Here is a 23,441-nt window from a genome sequence, read left to right on the forward strand (position 1 = left end):
AACGAGCATGTCTCATGCATTGCTTCACTTCTTGTGTCGGCGAAGTGTAATTTGGAAGACTTTATAGCTGATTGAAGTACAAAATTCTTTGAAGTTCCTGGTAGAATTAGTTTCTGTTGGATAGCACATCTTTTCCAGTTCTTAAGCATCAAGCGTGCTAAACTGCTGAAGACAAGTTAAAGAAGTGATAATATGGTTTGGAGCTTTGCTTCTTCTGTTTCTCTATCATCTATCAGACTTCGTTTGCATCAACTAATTTTAAACTTCTTTTACGATTTTAAAATCATATGAAAATAAAATTGAAAGAAGTTTCTCTTTCCCAGCATATTTTTCCACACAAGTGGTATCCTGATTATAGTAGGGATGTACATACACATCAAGATTTCCTCATCCTTTACTGCATCATAGGTTTTCCTTTTTTATTTGGTTTTCATCCATTGACTCTTTCTAATCTTTTCTTCTTTTAGTTTTCACCATACTATAGTTTTTCTTTCTTTATTTTTGTTACTTTTTTCTAATTTTTTAGAATTTTTTTGCATTTAAAAATAATATTTAGAATTTACGTAATTAAAAAAAGTCCGATCCGATCTAGGTGACTGATATGGCAATAGGGCGGATCAGATTGATACGTATCGTTTTTTCGGAAGATCGATTCTGATCCTGATTTTTCGAACCTTGTTGCAAACTATGGAGAGTGCCTTTTCCTCCATTTTATCTCCTATATTTGGCTTGCCCCTTCGCTGTAGTAGCTGGATAATTGTTAAGTTTGGGAGGATGCATATAGGTGTATAAAGAAGGATGGATAACAATAAAAAGAACATCATGGTCAAATAGAGTCAAGATTACTCTTTCAACTGCATGAGAATGGAGATAGGAATGGAGATAGACAGAAAGGATGAGTGAGGTTTTAGTTTCAATATGGTCTAATCTGATAATTGTCTTTTACTCGTACTTGCTCAAAAATTGAAGGGCGCTGGTTAAAGTTCTATGTGGAAGATAAATATCACTAATTGTCACCTCATTCCTTTGTCTATACGTTAGTATTATGGTTTCATATTTGCATCAAAGCAAACCTTGAGATTTATCTTTTGTAGCAATATCATAGATGGAAATTTTCATTTCAGCTTATAGTTTGACTTTGATTTTGTTCCTCTTGTCAATTTATGGTTTTTTGTTATCACCCTTTGTTACATTAATTTCAGAGGTTATATTTTCAATCTTGTGAGCCTAACCGCCATTCTGTAGGATCAGAATGTCTATTTTATCTCTTCTATATTTTTGAGGAGGTTGCTTCAACCTGGGGTGCACCATAGTTCTGCTCTACGTGAAACAGTACTGGAGCATAAGAAGTACCTATCTGACCATGAATTTCAGTCTCTTACTGTGGCTGGATTGAAAAAGGAGATTTTTACAATCATTGAAAGCATGGTAAGATTATAAATTATCCTCTAAATTTGCTCTACTTTCTTGATAGGGTGACTGTACTCCTTTTGACTTCAGGGAGCTGCAATGGGTTCAACTGCAACTGCTTATTATTGGAAGAATTTTTGTGCTTGTTTTTTTCGCCACTGGTGTCAGTGCAATACGCCATATGGTTTGCTTCTTGATTCCAAAAATGATGTATTGGGTTTAATCAGGAAGAGCTCAGTGTCTCTCTTCCGTTCTTTGGAGGGCGTTGAACAACTTATTTATGGTTGGATTCAAGGCATTCACTTTATATCTTTTATTGTACGAACACAGAAAAACATGTAATTCTTATGTGATTGTTAACAAATTGTTACTTCTAACTTTCAGGTTTTTCCGATGATAGTGACAAATTGAATTGGACTGGAATGAATTTGTCAGATAATGATACTGACTGTGAAATCCTTTTTGAAGTGCTTAGATGCATGAGTCATATCAACCATCAATTGGGCAGGGCTGCTGCTGCTATATATTATGAATCTCTAATCAGTCCAGTTATATCATCTGATGATATAATTTGTCAATTATTGAAAACCCTTGAAACTGGATGCAATCCTACATTAGCATCATCTCTGATGGCACAACTTGGAGTGGATGCAAGCATGGTAAAAAAGCAATTGGTTCATAAAAGTCAGAGGAAGTTTGCAGTTGACATGCTGCTATCTCTTCATAGTTTGCGTTCTAGATCTTCTAATTGGGCAGGAGTTTTGGATGTCATTGAAAAGTATATGACGTTTCTGACCCCACATAAAAATGCCCAAAAGTCCACCTCTGAAGGAATTTGCAATGTTAATTCGTCTATCTTGGTTCAAGCAAGTTCTCAAGTTGCTAGAGCAATGTTTGAGTCAGCTTTTGATGTATTGCTGCTTCTTGGTTATCTGGTCAATATAAGCGGGCAGCAACTAGGATTAAAAACCATTCAGGTTGCTGCACATTTATTATTATTATTTTTTTCTGTGCTTTAATGAGCATATAACATAAGTTTGTTGATAAAAAAACAGCAACTGTGTAGGTGACCACATAGTCACATACCAATCTATAGATAGTACATTACTACCCCTTTATTCCTTTTTCATGTGTTATGCTCTCTGTTAAGAGGCTGTATCCCTATGTAATGATTGGCAAGTAAATAAAAGCTGCCAAGATTTACATAATAATTGGTTTCTAACTTGTTGCATCAGCTGACATTTACATTCTATGCTTCACCAACCGCAGCATGCATGAATATAATTTTTGGACATTTAATCAGTTACTGGACTCTAAATGATTATTGGGCATATATTTTCAGAAAGTTCTGGACACAATCCCCGTTAGGGTACTTTAGTGATCTTGGGAATTAGTTGATGAAAATGCTGGATCGACCGTTGAGATTATCTAACTGAGTATAACTGAAATATAAATGATTTAGAAGGGCATACCTGCTTAGAGGATTAAGTGGGCAACTGTGCAGTTAAAAGTTTGTGAAGTTTCAACTATTATAATTTTTTTTCAGCTATAATCTAATAGATTGAGATTTATCTGTTTTTACCTTACTATTTTTTTGGAACCTCTGGCTCTTTTATTCCTTGCTTTCTCGTCAAGATGCTAAAGTCCTCATGCATGTTTCATGCATCTGCACCTTTGTTCTTCCAATACTTTGAAATAATACAGTGATATTTTAGGCAACTTTTATATAGAGTATCATCTATTTCCTAGTTGTTATGCATTAAAAATGCTGGATGTGACTTAGATAAGAAGAGCATTCCTCTTCACCTATTTCAAATGCTGGATGTGACTTGATTAACTTGACCTGCTACATGTGAAAGACTGCTTAGTCATTTAACAGTGTGAATTGTTTATTCTTGATTTTTCTTTCAGAAAACAATAGCATACTAGGGCTTGTAACCAGTGTTTAACTACTTTCACTCATTTGCTTGTTACTGTTCCTTCTTTTCACCTTAGTTGTTTGATATATAGAGGAACTGCAGATCCTATGTGCTATTGATGTAGGTATTGTTTTCAACTTTTTATTGTACTTCATGCTGTCAACCAAAAGAACCGAAAACATGCTAAGAAGATGCAATAAATGACAAGAATCATCAAAAAATAGTTTTGTAATAGCAATAAGCATATAGAAGAGTTTGAACATATTTATTCAGATTTAGCTGCAACTTATCAAAATCTGGAGCTCTGGCTAAAACTGATTATTATACTGAAACCCTGAATCAAGGCAAATTGTCTATTGCTAGCACTGAACATTTCAGCCGATTGTCTTTCTTTGATATCTTATGGTATTGATAGTAGTAGAACACTAAATGAAAAAAGTGCTACTTACAATTCTGGAAAATAATCAATTGTCATCAATTTAACATCATATGGGGACATAAAGAAATATCAGAAGCTGAATTATGATAGTGATGAAAACTATGGAAGGAAAAGGAAATCCTTTTTAGATTGTGAAACTGTTCATGCATTTGACATTTGATAAGGTACACAATTCAAATGCATGGAAATTAATTTTGCCAATGTTGATCTTGGTTTTCTCCCATTACATAATGAGGACATGCTAGCGGAGTACTTAGATAGTGCATTTGCATTACCACAATATGGAACCTGCTGCTTGCCATATATGCACTGCCTGGGACATAATCAGTTTTAAAAGTGCCTGGAAGATTTATAGTAAATTTTTTTGCACTTTAATTTGTTTTAAGAAAGCCAAAACCTTGTTCGTTGTCCCTAGACTGTACTCTTTAATTTGTTTTACTGTAAGTTTTTGGCCCTTCTTTTCCATAAAATTTTCTGTGAAATGGTGTTTTTGAGTTGTATCAAAGCTTAAATGATTTCTTGATTGGATGTTCTCTTTATTTTAGAAGAGTCAGCATTCCTTTACACGGAGGAGCATGGCAAACTTTTTTGACTATGCAAGTGGTGCAAGGCACCTCCAATAGCACTAACACTACTTGTTTTGTGCATCAACCTGTGAAAATTAGATATGTTTTCTAGCTAACGAAAGGATTGATCCATTTGAGTATTCTGAGTCTTGATGTCCTTGGTGGGGGCATTAATAGAATTTGCATGCTATTGCTTGCTACTTGAAACCATACTTGCTTGGATGTAACTACTCTTACATCATACCCTATTTTCTATCACAAATGACTGCTATAAGGCTGGCTTACAATTTAGAGTTTCTGGTATTTATGAAATACTGCTGCTAGAAATTGACAATATTGAACATTTTTCTCTCTGATTGTTTGTCTAGATGTTGTTTCAATTGGAAGTGCCAGATTCTATTGAATTTGATGTAAGCTGTTTCTGTGCTTGTTATCTCTCGTACACACACACACACACATAAATAGTCTTAAGCATTTTGGGTGCCCTAAAATAATTCTTTATGTATCATGTTAAGAACTTCAGTATACTTATATACTTTGTTAAGTACATTGTTTACAAATTTTGTCTTGCAGGTATCCATAATGCAGACTGATGTTGCTAGAATAAAACAAAAGTTAATTCCAGCGATTCAGGACATACTAGCACAATGGCTTTTTCTCCATTTTTTGGGGACTACGCCCACTATGCCACCAACTATTGAGGATTTTAGTTCTCGTCTTTCTTCTCTTCATATAGGTAAATCACTTATGCTCTTGTGGCTATATTCTATTTTCCTTTTCGTTGTTTAAGGTATCCACATCACACAATAGGTAGCATGTAGAGTTTGAATCAGTTAAATATTTTACATTTTGCAGAGCAATTCTTCAGCAATATATTATTAATATGAATTGTGCTCTGTTCTTGATGACATATTAGATGGGTAACATATAGATCAATAGATGTTTGGAATATTTTCTGAAAATCCTAATAAGTAATCAATGGAATTGGAGATATCTACTTTGTTGGACTGTTGGATCTTACATTGTATCTTCTTGACAATATATTAAGGTTCTATGTATCGATATTGGCCATTAAGAAAACGATACGTATTGGCAATATCGATTTTTTTTAAATTTTGGACTATTTTTGATTAATTCAATTCAAAAAATAATATAAAACAAAAAAAAATCCTAGAAGTTGAGGAAAATAAAGAAGAAAATTTAGATTACTCATGTAAGATATTAACAACATAAGAAAAAGAGTAAGAATACTAAGAACAATATTGAATTCTGGTTAAATATAGTAAATAACCTATGTTTAGGGCCATCATCACCACCACAATAAAGATGGAAGGAAGCTTCCTGGATATGAGGCTAACAATCACCTGATGTCGGGTCACTATTTGGTTGATATCTTAAGATCACTGTTTTGAAAAGCGGAAAAGGCGGCCGCCATGGCGGGGCGGTGCACCGGCCGCCCCGCCATGTAGAAAGGCATTGGCAAAAGGTGGCCAAGCGCCTTGGCAGGCTGCCTAGGCGCTAAATAGTGCTAGGCGGGCCGCCTGGCCCGACTTGGCGGGCTAGCGCTTTGGCCAGCCAAGTTGAGATGTGGTTATTAGTGAGCGGGTCGGATTTTATAGCGGACCGGGTTTAATAAAACTAATCAATATAAAAAAAACCAAACTATGTTAATCTCTCATTCTCTCTCTCTCTCTCTCTCTCTCTTTCGCTACACATCTCTCACTAACAAACCCTAGAACTAGCTCTTCCCTAGCCGACAGTAGCGAAAGGCGGCAACCACAGCGAAGGCGGCATCGGGCGACAACATGCGATGCTCTCTCCCACTCTCTTAGTTAGTCTCTCCCACAAGGGTACTCATCTCTCTCTCTCTCCCTCTCTCCCTCTCTCACTCACTCTCTCAGTCTCTCTCAGTTTCTCTCTCTCTCCCACTCTCTCCCATTATGAATCAATGGGTTTACTGTTTTTTTTTCCCGAGCTTAAATGTTCCCAATTTTTCCTAGCTTATTTTTTCAATTACTCTTAATATGCTATAGTATATAGTTATAGGAATTAATTAGAAATTTCGAGGAGTTAATTGCTAATTGCTTTATGAATTATTGAATTAAAATTACAGAGAAGGAATTTTTTTTCAGTATCATGCATTATTAATTGGGGGAATTACTAATTGCCTGCTATTTAAGTATATAATTTTTGATTAGAGGATTTTGAAATGTGATTCATGTGAATAAACTAGAGTTAGTAAACAGATATCTCAGTTATTTAGTTATCACTAATAAACAATTAGCCAATGTGATAATGTTATTTAGTGTTTTGGTTTAGTACACTATTAAAATTTCTGTATATACTATATTTATTTATTTATTTATATTAAAAATACTAGACCGCCTTGTCATCCGCCTTGTCGCCCGTCTTCCGCCTAGGCGCTAGGCGATGGGGTGGCCGCTCGCCACCCGCGGCCGCTTTTTAGAACATTGCTTAAGATCTAATTGGCCAAACCCGGAGATCATTGGAAACTCTCTTCAAGGGTGATAACATATTCAAATTTCAGGAGGATCCAACATGTAGATCTGACGGAATCGCCCTCAAAGGTTTTGTCCTTGAATCTGCCCAGAAACATGAATCAGATAAAGCCGGTTCGTATCAATTGATATTAGAGCTCGAATACCGCCTAAGTCGGTTATGTATTGACTCGTGCAAATTGGCACAACAATCCATACTTCACATAATTTTGTACATTTATATATTTACTAGTTTATTATTAACCAAATTTTACATATAGTACGTATTATATTCAATATTTTGAAAGGCGGCCACGGATTATGAGTGGTCACCTTACTGCCTAGTGCAAGGTGGAAGGTGAGTGATAAGACAAGTGACAAGGTAATCTAGCATTTTTTTATATAAAAAAAGTAAAGTTATATATGGTATATTTATAATTTTTAATACTAATATAAATCAGTGATTTATGGATCAAAGCATGCTTGTCTTGATTCACAAAATAATACATCAATTTTATTAGTGATTTACCTATTGCTGTTAGTAATTAACACTGTTAGTTATTAATTAGTAATTAGAGAAGGAACCTACTATTACTATAGCTGTGAAGAAAGCCAACAGTGAAAGAGAGAAAGAGAAACAGAAAGAGAGAGAAAGAGAAAGGGAAAAGGAAGAGAGGAACCTAGTGTCACAGTGGCCACCTCCCGGTTTGGCCACTGTGAGTGAAAAGGGAAGAAATTAAGAAAATCGAAGAAGAAAGAGAAGAAGAGAAGGGTTTGAGGGGTAAGTCGCTCGCTGCGTTGACTTCTTGCTGCTGCTCGGAGATGATTGAGGGAGACAATCGAGAGGGAGCGTTTTTAGAGTTCAGATCTAGTGAGGGAGAGAACGATTGGGGTTTTTTTTTTCGAAAAGAAATGGTTAATGGTTCAGGCGGTTAGTGAATAGTGAAGATCCGACCTGAAAAACCAAAACTTGCCTCCGTTACGGGCTGACCCACAATTTCATTTAGCAGGCCGCTTGACCTACCAAGTGTGCCCTAGCGGCTAGGCCACTAGGGGTTGGCCTACCCACCATGACAGCTGCCACGCCTATTCAAAACATTGATTATATTATATATCATATTTTCAATATATTAGAATACTTGGGTGGATAGGTGCTCCCATATGAGTTTGCTCACCACTTATACACTATGTAGTGGGGTGACTGCTTGCATACTGCGAGCACTTTTTGCAACATTGCTTCATATTTAATTTCTTAACTTGTCCAATTATTATCATTTAGTTTTAATATCTGTGATATAAATCACACTGTTGGTAATGTTGAACTCTCTCTTTTTCATTTCCAGGATTCTTTTTTTTCTTCTGTAAACTCATTTTATTTGTCAAATTTTCTTAGTAGTACTTCTCTATTCCAGCCCATTCAACGATATGTTCAAAATGGAGAGGGTATTCTATTATAGGCTTTTAATATATTATATCCTTGCATAATTTCTGCATTGAAGAAAGAAAAAGCTATGTTTTGGAACAAAGGTACCACCACTTTGGTAATCATTGTTCAAAATTCTTGTATAGCTGGAAAATTTCTCCTGATAAATCTAACAACATCTGCTAGGTGATCATTTCATCTATGATTATGTGATCAAGACCTATTGAAAATTTGGGCTGCTGATTTGCTGAATAATGTTTCATGTAAATTAGATGAGATTCAAATAGTTGATCCTATAATTAGCTTGGCAAAATTATAATGTTGTTTATATTAAGAATTGCCGTGTTGGCGTAATACCAACACGTGGAACGAGGGAGTGTTGCACGACACCCATCCTATCATCTCCTAGCAGCGATTAATCATTGCAAAGCGGTCGGATGAGGCCATTAATAATAGGGAACATCACTGAGATGTCATTGCCCTCTTCTCTCCTCGCCGTCACCATCAAGTTCATTCCTCTCTCATCAGTGCCCTAGACAGAGGTTGAAGATGATGGATAAATGGATCGAAATTATAAAGTATTATATGTGCAGATTATCTTAAAGTAGCAGATCATGGACCGGTGGTAGAGCCCCTATTCTTCTGGCACGGTCAGCAAGTGTTACGGCACGTGCTGTGCCGTGCCTAGTGGTTGTCATGGGCTGTGCCACGTGCATGACAATCCTTGGTTTATATAATTTGTATCTCAACTTAGATATAGATGGATTCCTACGATGCTCTTGTGGAACATTTAAGTCATTCATCACTGGTTCAGACTTCAGAGACGAAATGGCTATAGTTTCTAACATGTATGTAGTTTGCCTGCCATGCTGACCAGTGTTGATCACTATATTCAGTTCATTTCTGTTTGATAGAGTCATATAAGAGAGTATTCTTGATAATCTTCTACTTCAAGTGGGTCAACTTATTGTGGCCTTGTATTGATCTATAGTTCTATTTCTATACCATCTTGGGTACTCATTTTGGCCGTGTATGGTCTATTTGGTAGAGTGGTACAGTAAGCTATGCAAGCATCTCTCAGTCGCCAATTGCCATGTATCCTGTCCATTGCTAAGCTGCAAGCCTCTGTACTCGATTGTGAGAAATACCATCTTGGGTACTCATTTTGGCCTTGTATGGCCTATTTGGTAGAGTGGTACATCAAGCTATTCAAGCATCTCTCAGTCGCCAATTGCCATGTATCTTGTCCATTGCTAAGCAACAAGCCTCCGTACTCAATTGTGAGAAATGAGTTTGTTATGCTTATCCATCTCTTCAAATTCTTGTTTTTTTTTTGAAAATATAATAATGTTTTGAGTAGTAGATGGTACAGATACTACTTCTTGTGGTTTGTGGAGAGATCCACAACTTCAATTAGTCCCATTGATTCTAATTGATCAGTTCAATTTGAAGCTAATCCATCTTTTTTGAGAGCATCACACCAAATTAAAAGCAAAATCCAGTAGGTTATTCTTGAACCACGACCAAACTATGTATCTACTGTTTTTATTTACAATGAGCATTGGTAGTTCATTGGATGAATTTTGAATTGAGGAAATTAGATTCCTAATTTTGTAGATGACCAAAGGTTTGATGAAAGAATATTGTTATCATCTTGTTGAGTTTATCTGGACAAGGTTTTTATTCATGAAATATCCATATGATGAACAGTAACTGAACATCAGATTTTTATAAAACAAAAATCCAAACATCCGATAAGTCTTCTTATTGAACTTTGCTCTATACCAGTAAGCATGGATGGCCATGCCATGGCATGGCCCGTGCCTGCCACCGGTTAGCACGGCACGGCATGTGTCGCAAGAGAGGGAGAGAAAAAGAGGAGGCGACTAGAAGCGCTTTGTCATCGTCGTCGCTGTCGCTCGCCGATCTCATTGTTGCTCGTCATACCTGAGGTCGCCGATGGCGACGCGGATGCCCTAGGCCTTGCTGGCTCGAGGAGGAAGACGATTCGAATGAGTTGGGTCATCGTCCTCCTTGAGCCAGCAAGGGCTAGGGCTTGATTGGCGACCTCGGGCACGATAGGTGACGGCGAGTGGCGAACGACGACGACAAAGAGTCTTTAGTGAGGTGCTGTTAGGAGGGGTGCTGTGTAGCACCCCTTGTGTCACGTGTCAGTATGCCGCCGACATGGCAAGTGCTGACTGGCACCCATGCCGGTTAGTATGCCCATCATTGCTAGTAAGTTCTTTTTGTAGTAAACACCAATGAGTTTAATAGCAAAACTGTAATTTTCTCCTTTTCCAATACTTAGAGATTCTCAATAAGTGCAGCTTTGTTACTTGACCCACAATTATCTGCTCTTATCCATTTCCCAGGGTAATCTTTATAGAAGATTATCCATTTTTTGGACCAATATGAATAAGGAAGAACCTCAGATAGGGTTTGATCGGCAACCTTGGGCACGAAAGGCGATGGCGAGTGGCGAATGATGACGACTAAGAGTCTTCAGTGAGGCGCTGCTAGGAGGGGTTTTGTGCGGCACCCCTTGTGCCATGTGCTAGTACACCACCGGCATGGCAAGTGTCGACCGGTACACCCCGTGCCAGTCGGCACGCCCGTCGTTGCTAGTAAGTTCTCTCTGTAGTAAACACTAATAAGTTTAATACCAAAACTGTAATCTTCTCCTTTTCCAATACTTAGATTCTCAATAAGTGCAACTTTGTTACTTGACCCACAATTATCTGTTCTTATCTATTTCCCAGGGTAATCTTTACAGAAGATTATCCATTTTTTGGACCAATATGAAAAAGGAAGAACCTCAGATAATGGTGATCCAAAATTTTGGTTCGCCAACTAAATAGGGCCTACATGAATTACAAGTTACAGATTTGCTGTGTTCGGAGTCGCTCTTTTTCTTTTTTAGTATATTCATGTCTCCTCCGAGCCTTGGAAGGGGTTCAATGTTTGTATTGGTGTGGAATATGGGAGAACATTTGATATTTTCTCCTGAAATAACAGTCCATAATAGACTAAAGTTGAGATGTCTTGTCAGTTGTTAATGGGCTCATACTTTGCATGGAAAGCTTGTTAAATAGGGGATTATTGTTTAGGTGTATCTTAAGTAGGGTTAAGACGGCCTTGAATTTCCTGCGATCTAAGAGAAATACATGGGCCAAAGCATCTTCAAGTATTCTATTATTTTGTTGTGGTGGAGGCAAAAGCTTGTTCATCTCCGAATCCTCTTTCTATTTTGAAATCTGGATCAAGCGCATTCATGGGCCAAACAGAAAGCACTGGCTTCCACCTCTATCCCAACTTCCTAGGATGAGCTCCCACATTTAATAATATAGCAATGTTATTTATTTCTTTTCATAATTTTTGTTTTTACTTATCTCCAAAGTTTGTAGATTAGTTGGCACCACAAGTAAGCCAAGTATTTGCAATGTAAACTACAGGCGAGCACTTTGCTTTAGGCCAAATCCTAAGGGATAAGATTTACTTTAAGATAATATGACCAAGAATTGTCATGCTGTGGCAAGGCCCTTGTTGACACACATATCTACAAAGTAAACTAGAGGTGAGTGCTTTATTTTAGGCCTAATCCTAGGGGATAAGATGGACTTTGAGATTATATGACCAAAGATTGTCGTGCCATGGCAAGGTACATGCCGACTCACGGCACTACCGGTACAGCTAATAAGTAAGAGGAGAAGAAAAAGAAAGGAGAGAGGGAAGGAAAAATAAAGAAGAGAGGAGAAGGGAGAGAAATGAGACAGGAACCTGTTGGAAGTCCTCACTGTTTCTGCCGTCGCTGTCACTGCCACATTATGCTAGGGTTTCCCCAAACGCAAAGAGGGCGAAGAAGACAATGGGTTGCGATGACTTATGATAACGGATCTTGAAATATAGTAAAAGATCCAAACTTAAGTGATAACTGACTTGATTTGTTTTAACGGATTTGAATTTAAGTGATAATGGGTGGTAGGTTATAATAGTAAATCACATATACTTTTCCATCTTCTCCGCTTGATTTGAAGGAGAAAGACGAACAATGACAATGGCGGCTGAGGCTTCTCTCCTCCTCCACGTGATGACAAAACTACTCCGTCTCCTCCATGAGATTGTGAAAAGTTTACTGAGGCCTTTCTCACTCATGGGAAGGTTTTATAAGTCTTTTAGAGGGTGCCGTCACCCTGTGCCACATGCTAACCTTGTTTTGGCGCAGCTTGTGCTAGTCGGCATGACAATCCATTAAGATGACTATAGGCACTCTTATGTATTTTTGTAGGTAGTAGTCTTTGTTTATATAGCTTTGCTTTTTTTGTCAATGGACTTTCAGATATTCTATTATAATTTGGAACCTGCAAGTTAAATCAAAATCCCAAATTTATTTTAAAAGCATTATGCTTGTTTAAAAAAAAAGTGCATTTGATATTAATTTTTATGGTCACAGGTAACAAGGATGGAAATTTATTGTTGGATGGAAAGCTTGGTTCCTCTGATTTTACATTGGCTTCCTTACTCAATTTCCCAAGCTCCGGTGAAGGACAAGATTTTCTTTGTCTGTCATCTTTACTTAATCCAAGCAGATTAAATCATTTAGTGTGGAACTTCTTCAGTTTGACTTTATGGGGAAAGACAGGTGAGGAATCTCCTGTTTTCTCATGCCTCCCAACACATGTAATATCAGTTCTACTCCGCCATGGGCAATATGAAGCTGCTGAGGTATTGATTTACTTTTCTTTTGACTTGTTTTACATGGGCTTGAGTTCTAACTAATACATTTTCATTTTTGGTGCAACCTTTTCCTTCAAGAACCTATTTGGCATTGTTGACACCTATTCAAGTAATAAGAAGGTATTCCAAAATCCTCAGAGCTCTGACAGTGAATGGTGTTCACGTCTTCATCTTCAAGGCTTCTGTCTACTTATTCGGGCACATACTGAACTAAATGGAGTTTTGAAAGAACAAAAAAGTCGTGAAGCTATTCGATGTTTCTTCAGGTATTTTATATTATATGTGCTTTTAGTTTCTTTCATCCTAGAAGAACAGAAGAAAGGTCTGTGAAACTTTCTTGAGAGTTTGGCTTTTCTTTTGTTCCTATAGTTTCATTAAGAACTTTGCAATTAGTAGTAATATTAGATGCCATCAAGCAATATATCCTATATCTGTTTTTTTTATGTTATTAATTCAATATTCTGGAAAGTGCTCGAGTCAGCCACCATGGCATTCTCTCTTGGCCTCGATTTTCCTGTGGCAGAGAATATTGTTTGGAATTGAGGCGGGCACCATGTCAGCCTCAGATCTGCTATTGTGGCACAGCGCAATTGAGTTTCAGTTACTAAATTGAGTAATTGTAAGTCTACTTGCTGGTGGTGGCAGAGAATAATCGAGTTTCAATTCTTACATTGAGTTATTGTAAATCTACTTGCTTGTGGAGGATTGCCAAGTAACCACTTACACAAGCAAGTCTGTCTGACTGAATGAGGTTTCAAACTTTCAATTATCACACTTAGTAGTTGTAAATCCTGCTTGCTTGCGTGGACTGCACAAATCATGAGCTATAGGGTCTAATGAGAAACTCTATAACCTGCTGTTTTAACTTTTAACTGAGGGTTGTACAAGATGTTAACGAGTCTCATAATTTCATCACATATGTTTTAGCTAATAATTTCATGAATTTCAGGGCAACTATATATGAGAAGGATAGTAGGCAACTGAATTCTTCTTGTGCTCATGGTTGTTTGGTACTTTGGTTATCCTGAATCTGGCTGAATTGGTCAGACTGTCTGTTTCCTGGATTGGTGATACATATAGGAACCATTTGGCTGATATTTGGTTTAGATTGAATTAATGATTTGCTTTTTGGTAGGGGTGATTTTAGAGGTTGAATCTCTGCCACCACTTCCACTATTGAACGTACTCTGCTGCCAACCATTGCTGTTGCTATGGTTCAAAGTTTCGCTCTTAGAAAAAAAAAATGAATATTATATGCTGAAGTAGAATGGTTTTAGCCTATGGTGGTCCAAAATAAATGTCAAAACCAGAACTCTTGATAGTTTTAGTCTTAACCTTTAAGTTTTGCTTTTTTAGTTTTCATTAAGTTTCAGCCATTATTGTTCTGTCCTGGGTGAAACTTCAAACCATGGTTGTCACCACCACTATCCGTATTGGTGATGTTGGTGACATTGATGCTAGCCATGATGGTGAGTTAGTCACCATCAAAAGTACTAACTCAAAATTCAAAATCCGATGAATACCAAGTTGACTCTCGTAAATTTCTGTAGTCGCCATCATAATTACCATAAGTTTGAAAATAATGATGTCTAGGATTTGATGCTCCAAAGAGTGATTGCATCATTCATATCAAATGGATCTTGTTGAATCTGAGGAGAATAATAATCAATATGTGGATCTTGTATTTGGAAATACTAAGGAGGATATTGAGGAAGATAATAACTAGTATATGGATTATGTAATAATTCCTAACAATGAATACTTGATGAACTATAGTTCGTTGGAGTTTGCTGGAGTGAGATTTGCATTGCCGTAGTTCATTGGAGCTAGATCTCTCCGTTAGAAAGTGAGTGAAAATAAAAGGAGAAATAAGTGAAAAGAGAGAGTGAGAAGAAAAGAGTAAAGAGAGAAAGGGAAAGAGCTTGGGAATATCAATAATTGATGTTTTCGGGTCGGATCCTGGTTAGATCCATAATGGATCTCACCCGGTTTGATCAAAATCGGTCGATTTCGATCCAAATCAGGATTGGCGATCCGACGAACCTTGGTCTGATCTTGCCTGATATATCTTGATGCCTATCTATTCCTTCCAATGTGGGTAACCAAACACCTGGAAGGGAGAGTTTCCATTAAAGAAGCAATTGTAAGAAGTTAGGTGATCTTGTACTTTGCAACATATTTACAGCCACACTTTGAGTATAAATTAGGATGGATCAACCTCAAACAGACTATGATTTTCATAGTCTCGACTGAGATTTCGTGTGATGTGTCATGCTTGATTTAGAATGTTTTAAATAAAACAGATCCTAATACACCTAAGCTTGGCTTGGGGGCCAAAAGGTACTTTCATAGAGCCAAAGTAGGGTATATCAATAATCTTGTTGCTTTCTAAAGCGTTATATATATGGCATGTGTTTGAAAATATCTTGAAATGCACAAGGGAACCTATTCAAGTGATGGATTTCTATCATAACTTAGTAATATGAGAAAGATACTTGAGATTGGATAGTCTCAAATCATGGCCTATTCGTGTTTGCCGTAAATGATAAAATGGAAGAAGATTGTAATATGATGCAAGGATGGCCATGTCGGTTATGACACAACACTTGGTATGGGGTGTGCTAGTGGCACATCCCCGTGTTGAACCATGCAAGTCTCTGTGCCGATGTAAAGCCATTTTTCTTTTATTTTTGTCAATTATCAATAAATCAACTTTAATTATTTTCTTAACAAATATGATATGACATGTGGAACCCATTTTTTAAAACTTTTTCTTAATTCTGTCAATCGTAGGGGTGTAAACGAGCCGAGCCTGAGCGAGCCGGCTCTGGCTCACGCTCGGCTCGAAATTAGTTTCGAGCCTCATAATATTGCTCAAGCTCGAGTTGAGCCTAACCGAGCCTGAGCCGAGCCCGAGCAAAGCTCGAGCTCGATTAGAGGACGAGGCGGTGGCGACGTGGGTGGTGGCGACATGGACAGCGGCTTGCCGAAAGAGTCGGAGATGGATGGAGGAGGAGGCCGACGCCGGAGGAGGAGGAGGAGGAGGAGGAGGCCGACGGAGAGGAAGGCGTGGCGCCGTGGTGGTGGCTTGCCGTCGTTGCCGATGGAGGCCGACGGGGAGGGAAGAGTGAAGGTGATCGAGTGGATGAGGGTGAGAGTGAAGGTGAGGGTGGGGTGGGGGAATTGAGGATGGGGAAGGTGATGTGATGGGAAAGGTGAAGTAATTAATGAGGGTAGGGTAGGTGAGGGTAGGTGAGGGTAGGTGAGGGTGATGAATGTTGTGTTACGGGTGAGAATGAGTTAGTGAGGGACACGTGGTAATATTTCTTTATGTCACGTGTCCTTAGTCATAGGGAGTCAGGCTATTGAGCCTGATCGAGCCGGCTCCAGCTCAGGCTCGGCTCGATATTAATTTCGAGCCTATTATGATGGCTCGGGCTCGGCTCAGCTCTGATCGAGCCGAGCCGGATTCGAGCTTCACCCGAGCTGCTCGTCAAGCCTGACAGCCCTAGTCAATCGTTATCAATTGACTTTAGTATTATGAATTGAATGTTATTATGAAGTATTCAATCATATTATGGAGTGTTCAATCATTAATATTAGTTTTAATAATGTATTGAATCATATTATGTATTGAATAATATGTGTATTTGACTATTGCTTATCTTTAATGAAACAAATCATTTACAAAAATAATCTTAAAGATAAAACACTATAATGCAAGTTTTAATATATATAATCAGATCAACAACTAAAGATTGGCATGCCAAAGACCTAAAAATATCTCTAAATATTCTAAATTTTTTATTAAAATTATGTTAAATGCGTGCCACTGGCACACCAGGGCATGCCGTGCCGACACGACCATTGTTGATATGATGTTTTAAGCAATAGAGGGAGTTAATTTACTGTTAATATAAGTTTGATGCCTTAAAAATGCCTTAGATTTCTGTGTATTTAAATAAAGAAGTACAAATTGGACTTTAAGACCTAGTTGCTAATATATTAAGACTCTAATGCTGCTATATCATTGAGGAAAATTTGTAATTTTGCACTTGGTTGTTGAAAATTTCTTGAATGAAGAAAATAGGGTCTTGAAAATATATGAAAGTGTGAAACTAATGTTAAAGTTTCTAAAATAAGTTGTGTTCTTTTATCATTGCTGCAATCTGAAATTTCTTGTTATCATAACATGCATGGTGGAATCCTTGCAGATTTAATGTCTCCGTCATTTATCAAACATTATCATCTCTTATATGTTGAATTTGTTGTTGTTTTTTACTTTGTAGTTTACCTCTGGTTCACATTCTTCTCCTCTTCTCTGTTCTTGAGAGATAACAATATCATACTTCCATTCTTCCTGTTAAAACCATTAATTTTTTTTATGAACAGAGCTGCATCTGGACAGGTTGCTCCACATTCTCTGCATATTTTTTCTTTAGAAACTGGGTTTCAGTATTCTGGTAAAGTCACTTTTCGAGATAAGTATTTGTTTCCACATATATAATGCAGCATCCTGTGCACACTCCCTCATCTTTTTCTTTTTCAGGAGAATATGTATCTGCAGCTGTGTGGAAACTTCATTATTATCAATGGGCAATGCAAATTTTTGAGCAATATGGTATGAGTGAAGGTGCTTGCCAGTTTGCTCTTGCTGCTCTTGAACAGGTGGATGTCGTTGCTGGTCTGGATGATGACGAACATCCAGAACCTTCATCAACTACTCGTGGTCGTTTATGGGCAAATGTCTTTAAGTTTACTTTAGATCTGAAACGCTATCAGGACGCTTATTGTGCCATAATCTCAAATCCAGATGAGGATAGCAAATATGTTTGTCTGAGGCGGTTTGTCATTGTTCTTTGTGAACTTGGTGCAACTAAGGTTTGCCTTATCTCCTACAGGTCTACAAGCTTATATCTTTCTGCTATAATTGTTCCTTTCAATACCAGACAAGTCATCATGTGTTTAAATCTAGAAATGTTTTGGGAAATTGTGGTAGATAAAAAAGTTTTGGGGTGATATATATCTGATCTGCCTTCACTTTTCAGTAGGAAAAAAGAATTATGCCAGGAAAATTATTTTGTCCACCCATCAGATGCTTGCCACAGTAGTAAAAATATTTTGTGACCGTAAATGGCAAATAATACATACGATAATACATCATTACAACTTACGAATATTTTTCTATATGTTAGTAACATTTACTCTCCTTCTTCATTTAAGTGATGTTTAAATAATGATATATATTGTCAGTTTGTTACCTAACGACTTAAACTTTTGAGTCAAATGATTATCTAACATGGTCTTATAACCAGGTTTTTTGGAGGTCTTGGATTTAAAACTCATCAGCCCACTGTTATTCCTTATTTTCTAGTACCTATTCTATTAGGTACTGTGGACCATACATAATACTATCTATCATCTGTTCACATATGGTTTTAGGGGCCGCATGTTAGGGGGCTTGTTAAAGGCATAATATATTTTGTTAGTTCATTACATAACAACTTAAGCTTTTAGTTCTAATGATTATCTAACAAGGTAGCAATTTCCTTACTCCCATCGTCCATTTCAGCAAGCTGCTTCTGAGCTTACAGAAAGAATCTAGTATCATTAATGTACAATTTATTGTGTCTCTCCATTTTTCCTCCCTCTGGATCACACCAATTTTTCTAGTTTCCTTCTGTACAACTTTCGGTGGCTAATTTAAGAATCTGTTTTTCTTTGAAATCTGGCTCCATCTGAATTGGGAATTAAATTCTTAAGAAGGAAATTAGCATACAGGAGCTTCGGCAGTGACTAACCTCACTAAGGAAATTGTGACAAATTTGATTCCAAATCCATGAATTTATCATGCCATCTTTTCTTTTCCACTTCTGCATCCTGAGAGCATGCTGATCTGTTATTTTTTTAACAAGTCTTGTTAAATCGACAATTGTCTTTGTATTGTCTTCCTTCCTTACAACCCTACAATTGTCTTTGTATTATAATATCCACTACTATCAAATTCTAATATGAAGTCAGTGTGCACTCTGCAACTAACATTTGACATTTTGGTGAAATCATTTATTCCTAACTCATATCTTTCAGGATATTTAGTATTGCTTTTTAATTTATTCTGCATATAAGCCTTTTTAACAATCTAATCACTGAAGATAAACTTACTTTAAGTTTGGCTTTTTTTTTGGCCTTATATGGGGTTGATAATTTCACTTACATTTAACTTCCATCTGGCACAGGTTCTTTGTGATGGTGAGATACCATTCGTTGGGTTAGTAGAAAAGGTGGAGCAGGAGCTCTTTTGGAAGGTATAGCCCTGTGGAAAGTTCTCTATTGACATCTTTTTTTCACAAACTATAAGCATTCAGATACATAATATCATGCATCTTGTACTGGATGTTGCAGGCTGAACGTTCAGATGTATCTTCTAAGCCAAATATCTACAAAGTGCTTTATGCATTTGAAGCATATAGAAATAATTGGAAGAAGGCTGCTAGTTATATGTATCGTTATTGCTTGAGATTGAAAAAAGAAGTAAATTTAGAAGGGAACCGCCATATTCCCTCTGTGTTGCAAGAGAGATTACATGCATTATCTGTTGTGATCAATGCCCTGCAACTTGTTGATTGTGCTTATGCATGGATAGACTCTCCTTACAAGTATGATGATCAAGGTTCACAATATAAAAGACCTCGAAATGTCTTGGCAGAAAACTGTATGTGCTATTAGTATGTCAGTTTTCAGAAAGTTAACTCTTCATTACAGTTCACATCCTCAGAGAACAGATATTTTACTTGAAGTTCTAATTTCCTTTTTCAGCTGCTTCTGAAATTTCATCCGATTCTTGCGGGCTGCAATTTTGCATTAATGTTGATGTTCTTGAAAAGGAATATGTGCTAACATCAGCACAATATTTGCTTGCTCTTGTGAATGATAAGTACAAAATGTCAGGTAAGGGCTATACTAGACTTCTATCATGAAATTTAAATATAGTTGCTGGACATGAGAGGAAAATTAATGCAGCAAATTTCTTTACTTGTTGGTGCAAATCTCTAAATGCAAACTCTCATTGTTAATGTTCTTTGCATACAGGAAGCCAAGCACTTCCAAATTTAGTGGATGTTCTGATCCAGGAGAATTTTTATGACATGGCATTTACAATAATACTAAAGTTTTGGAAGGGCTCTGCACTAAAAAGGTAAAGGGGGAGTTTACTGTTTACCTCTGTTGGAACATACTGTTATAATGAAACTAGTTTTGTTAGATCTATATCACGTCTACTGGCTTTGTTTCAGAGAAATGGAACGAGCATTTGTTGCAATTTCACAAGAGTGCTGTCCAAATAGAGTAGGTCCCTCCGGGTGAGTTGGTCTTATGTTTTCTTAGATCAATCTTCTATTCCTTCACTCATAGCTGGATCACAGATATTGTGTAGACCATTTGCTGGTTTCTTTGCAGCAAATAGTTGGCAGAAGCATTAAAATGTGATTCCTAGGATTTTCTTTTGCTTATTTCAGGGCCCATGTAAATGCCAGTAATTTTCTCTTACCATCTTCTGAGGATGAAGCTGCCAAAGCTAAAGATAGCCCAGTGATTCATCAATTCAAGGGAAACAGCCAATGGGAAAAGCTTGAGATTTATCTTGTATGTGCATTCTTTGATTCCTTTTAATGTTCTCCTTTTCTTGCGGATACTTTTAGAGGTCTTAAGTTTTTCATTTTTCAGTTGTGCATCTTCCAAAAGGTCACTACTTAACTCTGAATGTGGTAGAATGCTTATGTTGTTTGTGGGCAGCTCCTAGTTACTGAGAAACTGATATTGGTTGACAAGAAGTTATCTCTCTCGACTATAGCCGCATCAATAGTTACTCCTGAAAAATCCAAGTCCAACCTCCAAAAACCGAAAAATATTTCTTTGGATTTCCCCGCTTACTAGATTCAATTATATATCTAAGTTACACAATATCTTATGTTCTTTTAGTTCCATTATTCTCTTTTGTTTGATTTGGATGTTGAATGACGTTGAGGCATTGAGCTTATTATCAATGATCAAATGCTTTCATTAATAAACTTAAGTGTAGTACACTGACAACCCTTAAACTACTGTTAAAGTGTCACCCAAATGCCCTAATCTATGTTTGTTATGAAATTGCCCTTCAACAATAGACTGAAATGAAACTAGTGAAAATATTGATTAAAGTTGCTCATTTAGTGTTTTATGCCTTTTTAAATAGACAGGGTGAGTACTATATTGGGAAAAGGTGGGTATTCTCAGCTTGGTGAGGAAGGGTGGAAGCTCAGAGGAGAGGGCGTCGTTGGGGAATTCAAGGAAATTGAATGGAGGGAGATGCACTTACGGTACAGATATGAGAATGGCGGTGCTGGTAGTGGTAGACAGGAAGGAAGTGCTCAGAGTTGAATGGGTTGAACTAGGTGGGCTTGGTCTTTGGAAGGATTTGGCTTTTTTTCCTTCAGTAGGGTGAGGGACAAAGGGAGGAGCTGGTAAGAGAGTGGTCACTTGTGGTGGTGGAGAGAAATTGTTTGAGGGAGATGTAGATTTTTTGTAAGTGCAGTGACAGAAAAATTTGTTCGAGGAAGGGGAGGAGAATGGAGGTCGAGGAGGAAAAAGATGAGATAATAGGCACAAGAATGATGCTATGGTTAGAAGAGAATGCATTCGTCCAGTGGTGCAAGCAAAGATTGTCAATCATGATAAAGGAGGGTTGATTTGTTAGCTTTTACTTTAAGGGGAAGGAAAGGTATAGACACTTGTTGAAAGTAAAGTAGGGAGGGCAGGAAGGTGGGTGGGTGGGCTTCGTTTCCCTCCTTTGGAAAGGTCTTCTGGTATGTAAGAGCCATTTGGAGGTCACAGGGATGACATGTCAGAAGATTTTGCCAAAAGGGTAGACAATGATCAAGAAATATGTATACTGATATCTTTCATAGTTGATGTGGCATTATATATGTTTTATAATAAGGAAAAGTTAAGGAGGTCTTATAGTATTTGGCTATAGTTCATGGTGGCAGAGCCCCAAGCTTAAAGAAAAATCTAGCATACCTAACCTTCTGGCATGGCCGAGCCTTCTTTTTGAGATATAGATAATGAGAAAGATGAAATTGTTATTCTGGGTTAAAATAATCAGTTCACATTGGTTAATTACATAAAACTATTCTTGGTCAGAATTAAGAGTCTTGGCAAGTGTGACCGATACTTATTGATCAGAGCTTAGATACCTAAATAAAATGTGCCAATCAGCTTGATTGTAAGTCTTTAAAGTTTAAAACATGCATTAACTAGTTCTACTCATGGAAATAGCCACTCTAGAGACAGTGATAAAGCTGTGAAGATACTGCCTTCAGCAGCTCTTCTGTTGACAGGAGCCTCGTGTAATGAGATGTCACGTCTAAGAAACCTATATGTCTTTCTCAACAAGCTATAGAAGGACCAATAATACATTTCATTTGTCCAAACTAGGATTTTTTTTAGATAGAACATTGTAGATTTCAGCTCACTTAAGTCTAAAGATTGAGAGGGAAAACACTTGATGAAGTTGCTTTAAGTATTCTATGCTGTTAAACAAAATACCGGCATATTCTAGTGGCTACATTTAACTGGTTCCATCTGTATTCACAGGAAAAATACAGAAAGCTTCACCCAAGATTGCCTGTAACTGTTGCTGAAACACTTCTTTATACAGATCCTCAAATTGAGCTGCCCCTTTGGCTTGTTCAAATATTTAAGGTAATTCTCTTCTGGAGTTATTAATTGTTGGATTATGCTCTGGAAAATTCATTATCTTGTCCTGGATCTTCTGAATATTTTTTTGGCTGCTCCAATGGAGTTAGTGCATTTTCACCTCTAGTGAAATGACATTTCATTGGTTAAGCCAAGAGTTCCTGCTCTCTTTTGCATGCACTCAACCAATCTACCAGATGTATCTCTGTCTTAATTTTCACTACTCTTGTTAGCAAACTGTTTAGAGACACCTAGGATATCTTAACTGACATGAGATGAATCAGGGAGGACGGAGGGCAATGTCATGGGGGATGACTGGACAAGAATCAGATCCTGCTACTTTATTTAGACTTTATATAGACTATGGTCGGCATGCTGAAGCTACCAATTTGTTGCTTGAATACCTGGAATCATTTGCATCCTTGGTAAGTTAAAAATGGTAAACTTGTTGAATTTATGCAATCTGCAAGTCTTGATGGGTGGTCACAAATTTGATAAATAAATTACAGAGACCGGCTGATGTGATCAATCGCAAAAGGATGTCTTCAGTTTGGTTTCCTTATACTGCAATCGAGAGGCTGTGGTGTCAGTTGGAGAAGATGCAAAGTTCTGGGCACATGGTTGATCAATGTGACAAACTTAAGCAATTGATACGTGGGGCACTGATGAGCTACCTCAAGCAGGTCAGTGTTAAACTCTCAATATGTTATCCTTCCG

The 23,441-nt window shown here is 37.4% G+C and overlaps 1 protein-coding gene across 3 annotated transcripts in view; it reads left to right on the forward strand.

Moving 5' to 3' along the window:
- Window positions 1–23,441, forward strand: part of LOC140777869 (nuclear pore complex protein NUP160) — a 51,054-nt gene that overhangs the window by 26,822 nt on the left and 791 nt on the right. Inside the window, exons 10-26 of one of the 3 annotated variants that reach the window (XM_073122269.1) lie at window positions 1,246–1,428; window positions 1,501–1,705; window positions 1,795–2,387; window positions 4,908–5,070; window positions 12,709–12,980; window positions 13,071–13,258; window positions 17,385–17,455; window positions 17,542–17,873; window positions 19,229–19,297; window positions 19,395–19,704; window positions 19,809–19,940; window positions 20,082–20,187; window positions 20,285–20,350; window positions 20,507–20,633; window positions 22,623–22,730; window positions 23,009–23,149; window positions 23,234–23,407. In XM_073122269.1, coding sequence (XP_072978370.1) covers window positions 1,246–1,428; window positions 1,501–1,705; window positions 1,795–2,387; window positions 4,908–5,070; window positions 12,709–12,980; window positions 13,071–13,258; window positions 17,385–17,455; window positions 17,542–17,873; window positions 19,229–19,297; window positions 19,395–19,704; window positions 19,809–19,940; window positions 20,082–20,187; window positions 20,285–20,350; window positions 20,507–20,633; window positions 22,623–22,730; window positions 23,009–23,149; window positions 23,234–23,407 — 3,240 coding nt within the window. The remainder of the gene's footprint in view (window positions 1–1,245; window positions 1,429–1,500; window positions 1,706–1,794; window positions 2,388–4,907; window positions 5,071–12,708; window positions 12,981–13,070; window positions 13,259–17,384; window positions 17,456–17,541; window positions 17,874–19,228; window positions 19,298–19,394; window positions 19,705–19,808; window positions 19,941–20,081; window positions 20,188–20,284; window positions 20,351–20,506; window positions 20,634–22,622; window positions 22,731–23,008; window positions 23,150–23,233; window positions 23,408–23,441) is intronic. The other 2 variants (XM_073122270.1, XM_073122271.1) reach the window with 2 other exon arrangements.

Source organism: Typha angustifolia, chromosome 15 (genome assembly GCF_048772165.1).
Source record: "Typha angustifolia cultivar Huaian chromosome 15, ASM4877216v1, whole genome shotgun sequence".
Lineage (NCBI taxonomy): Eukaryota > Viridiplantae > Streptophyta > Magnoliopsida > Poales > Typhaceae > Typha > Typha angustifolia.